The 4,189-nt window shown below is 37.6% G+C and overlaps 1 protein-coding gene across 1 annotated transcript in view; it reads right to left on the bottom strand.

Moving 5' to 3' along the window:
• Positions 1-4,189, bottom strand: part of ALKBH1 (alkB, alkylation repair homolog 1 (E. coli)) — a 26,723-nt gene that overhangs the window by 10,129 nt on the left and 12,405 nt on the right. Inside the window, exon 3 of the mRNA XM_006884769.1 lies at positions 2,658-2,820. Coding sequence (XP_006884831.1) covers positions 2,658-2,820 — 163 coding nt within the window. The remainder of the gene's footprint in view (positions 1-2,657; positions 2,821-4,189) is intronic.

Below are 4,189 nucleotides of genomic sequence, written 5' to 3'. Positions count from 1 at the left end.
TTTTTTCAAATGTCACATCCATTCTACTGCTTCTTGGGACCTTTATGCGTTACTCAATTATGTCTCTTTTCTGCCCTGTGCTCCCAAACTCAGCTGCACATTTCCCCTGGTATGCTGGGCATCTCCACCTGGATTAAATTCCTCACTAAATCTGGATCCTGGATGGAAGCTATAGTAAAGATATTCCCTGTTCATTCATCTTTAATTCTTATTTCCATCAAATGCTTTGGTATTATCCTGCCACTTAAAAATCTGTGGTTAATTCCTACATTTCTATTGTCCATAATCTTTCAAGCCACCAAACTGTTGAAAGAATTTTAGAATTTTTGCCCCCTAGGCAATCATCTTTTGCATGAATGAGTCAATTAGCTTCTAAATGATGTTTTCTATAATTCACTTCTGCCATGGCCATAAAAATCCTATTTCTAAAGTGAAAAATCTTGTGGTCTTTTTGGTAGGATACTATGGTAGATAGTGTCTAGGAGAAACTTTTTGAATGAGAGATTTCTGCCCTGCATGGAACACTGTGGAGAAAGGGTGGGGTGAGGGTGGGAGGGATTTGGCGTCCACAGTCCAGGTGATTCTAACTAAGCAGGGTTCAGCAACCTTGGACTGCTCATCTAGGCCAAGCACCTTGTTTCCAGGTGAGCAAACAGAAACAAGCACATAGAACACTATGAAAAGCAGGGTCCAATGCTATGATTTATATGCCACCAGCTGTGTTTGAGGGTAGCCATTTCTTTCACATTGTAACCTATGATCAGCACATTTTTTTGCTAATCTATTGAAAAAAAAAAAAACTACCTCATCATTGTTTTCAGAAAGATTTATTAAAGAGATTCATCTGTGCTACTTTTAAAAAGAACAGTTTAGATTTCTAAAAAGTCTTATGCCAGAAAGAAAATCATATCAATTACTGGGAAATTCAGGCTACCTTAGAAAAATTTCAAGCTCCCTGTGACTAATTTCACTCAATCATGATCTTCCTCTAGTTTGTCTCCAGTTCCAAGATTGTATCAAAATAGTTTATAAATTTTTTTTTATAAAACACTAAAATCTCAAGAACAGGGGTTTTCCTAGCCTTCAATGCTCCTGTCTACATAATAATGTACAGAAAGGATTTAAAGGAAGAAAGTAGTTGAAATTTAGTTTTCCTCTGGGCATACTGTCAGGAGGGGCCAGTCTCTGGAAAGGCCATCATGCTGGGAAAAGTGGACGCTCAGAGAAAAGAGAGGCCCGAAAGAGAGGACAATGTCCAGCAAGATGGATCGTCACTGACTGGATTGGAGCGTGTGAGAGACCGTGAGGATCATGCAGAACAGCTCAAGGTTCAGATCTGCGCTGTTCACAGGGCTGCTGTGATTTTAAGCGATGAGATAGTAACTAACAACTTCCAATCAATGAAAATCTTCTACTTTCCTTGGTAGAATCAGCATGATAATTTCTGAAAAAGGTATACTCTGGCTCAAATCTAATTTCTGGTATCATCTATTACCAACCTTTTCTAGAACATCCAGGGAGTCTTTTCCATAACGGAGCCCCCATCTTAAGTGTCCATCTTCGGTATTTCTCTATTTTAAAAACCTCTATTTCTACCCTTGTCAACTTCTATTTACCTTTTTCTTTATTTACAGGCGTATTTATCGGTTTATGTTTTATGTTACAAATTTCTTAAAGGTAGGAGTTGGGTCCTATTTGTCTTTGAATCTCCCCACCACTTAGCACCACATCTGACAGAGTAGAAACCCAACAGGTTTTTGTTGAGTAAACAAACAAACAAACAAACAAACAAATGCACACATTTTGTACTCTGAGCTCAGTCTCAAATATTACATTTTTCTAACCCAAACTGCTTTCCTGACTGCCAAGCTTCTCTTCTTTTTAAAAATCCTAGTTCAAATGGAGATAGGGGGAAAAAAAAAAGAGGATAACAGACCCAATTAAAACATCATTTACCTCTGTGATGCCTCTACCCTGTTTGGAAAAATGAATCATTTCCTTCTTTAAGTTCCCACAGCGGTTTTCTAAACACCAATCACAGCACTTGCTGAGCCTGCAGATCCTGAGTTCCCTGCCACAGACTGTGTACTCCTGTGGGCAGGGACAGTGTTTTTACTTCTCATGCTTATTACTACATCTGGAATACAACTAGTCTTCCACAAAGATTTGTAAAATGAATGAATGCTGAAAGAACATTAAAGTACAAGCATCAAGATTTTTTTCCCCAAGAGGAACAACTGAACTTCTATCAAACACCTGGTACACTGACTTCATCTAGGAGAACAGAAGTAGAATAGCAAGAACTTTCACTCTGAACCTTTCTCTGGATTCTACCAGTCTTCTTCAAAAGTCAGTAGAAAAAAGAGGCTGAAGTCGAATAAAAAGGAATCATCTAATGATTTATGAGGATGAACTTAATATCTCAGCTCTGATAAACAAATCTTGAAAATGGATCTCAATTTAATCTAACGGTCAAAGCATCTGTCTAAATGTTCCCTGAGGAATGAAAAGTATTTTGCTCTATTTGTGTGGGAACAAAGAAAGAAAAAGAAACAGAGCGGTCACTTTCCCTGTACTGTTGTGGACTAGTTCCTTCCACGATCTGTGGTGATCTGGCATAATGCTAACACTTCCTGTGACTGCTAACACTTACTTACCTAAGGCACTCCTTACTCTGTTCCCACACATCAAGGGTCTCTTCTTTAGTCATGTGCTTGTCCAGGTTGCATACATTGGGTTTGCGGGAATAAAACTTAAGGCACTGCTTGATCCAGTGCCACTGGTATCCGGGGAGGAAAGGGTTTGGGATAAAAATAAATCCTATACAGAAAAAAAGAGGAAAAAAAATGAGAGAAATTTCTCCATCTCATATCATTTCTTTTTGTTAACTTCTTTATATCTACTACCCTGTTTAATCCCCACCTACTCATGATCACGCTATAAGCAAGTGACAATGTTTTAATGAACACAGGCATTTGCCACTATTCAAGCATCTTTGACCTTTTGGGTTATTCTCAAAAGAAATAACATTCTACAAGGTGAACTATGAACTATAATTTTATTTCTTGTTGGGGGCTGCTAGTTCAACCTAGCTGAAGCCATTGGGTGGTATATCATTTTGAGGATGGAATTGAAAGTTTTGACATGGTATGGAGTTCAAGGGGAAAGACAGAATAACTGGTAGTAGATTTTGTGCATTTTTTTTGTTTGTTTAAGAGTTAAAATGATAGTTTTGCTTTGAAATAGAATGTCTGGTTGTGCCAGAATATGAAAGATAGTAAAAGCTAAATTAAGGATGCCTAGTAAGTTGTAAAAGTGAGTTTTAGTGTATGTATTTGGGAACAAGGATGGAGGAGAACTGTGTTAAACCCCAAAAATTTCAAATTCAATGTTATATCAGGAAATGAGGGAGGCTAATGCAAGCTGAAGGTCACCTTGTGGCACTAAGGCGTTCCCTAGGAGTCAACATTGTTCTTGGTTTGTATCAACTTAATCCCTCCCTACTGAGATTAGCATAAAGTGGAACTTGTCCTTATCTGCAAAGGATTTCACCATTATCCTTTATTTTTGTTTTGTACTTCCTTGTGATTTTACTTTGTTCACCTTCCTTGTTATTGTAGGTACTCAGGGAGGCATGGCTTGGGGCCTTCATCATGGGAGCCATTGGCTCCCTCTTTTTTCACGCTGTCTTTTCTATATCAGAATATTAATTAAATTAAGCCACATTTAGAACTGACTGAGCAGGTCCCCTAATCGTTGTTTAATATTCCAACTGGAAAATATGATCCTAATTCTAGGGGAACATTAACTATGGAGGCTCATCGGGGTTTGAAGTAGTTCAGGATTTTATCTCTTCCTGTTCTCTCTTGTATAAATCATAGCAGAAAGTTATTGCTGTGAATCTTAGATGCTAATAGGACTCCTACTGCTGTATTCTGACAGAATGCTCTTTTTAGATGAATTCATTTATCCCGTTCACCTAAAAAGGTTTTACGGACTTGTCCACAGTCTATATCTCAATTAATAGCACAGTCAGGAAAGACAGTATTTTGATATAAGACCTTATGAAATCATTGTCCCTTATAATGCTTTACTAGTTAATTGGCTATATCAATATTGTACAAAATGGATAATTACATTAGCAAATTATCTTGGTCAAATTACTCATCATTATCCAATTAATTTGTAT

This window comes from Elephantulus edwardii, unplaced genomic scaffold (genome assembly GCF_000299155.1).
Source record: "Elephantulus edwardii isolate Elephantulus edwardi_28Jun2011 unplaced genomic scaffold, EleEdw1.0 scaffold00037, whole genome shotgun sequence".
NCBI classification, from domain to species: domain Eukaryota; kingdom Metazoa; phylum Chordata; class Mammalia; order Macroscelidea; family Macroscelididae; genus Elephantulus; species Elephantulus edwardii.
The sequence above is the reverse complement of the archived record's forward strand: the minus strand, read 5'-3'. Positions and strand labels throughout refer to the sequence as shown.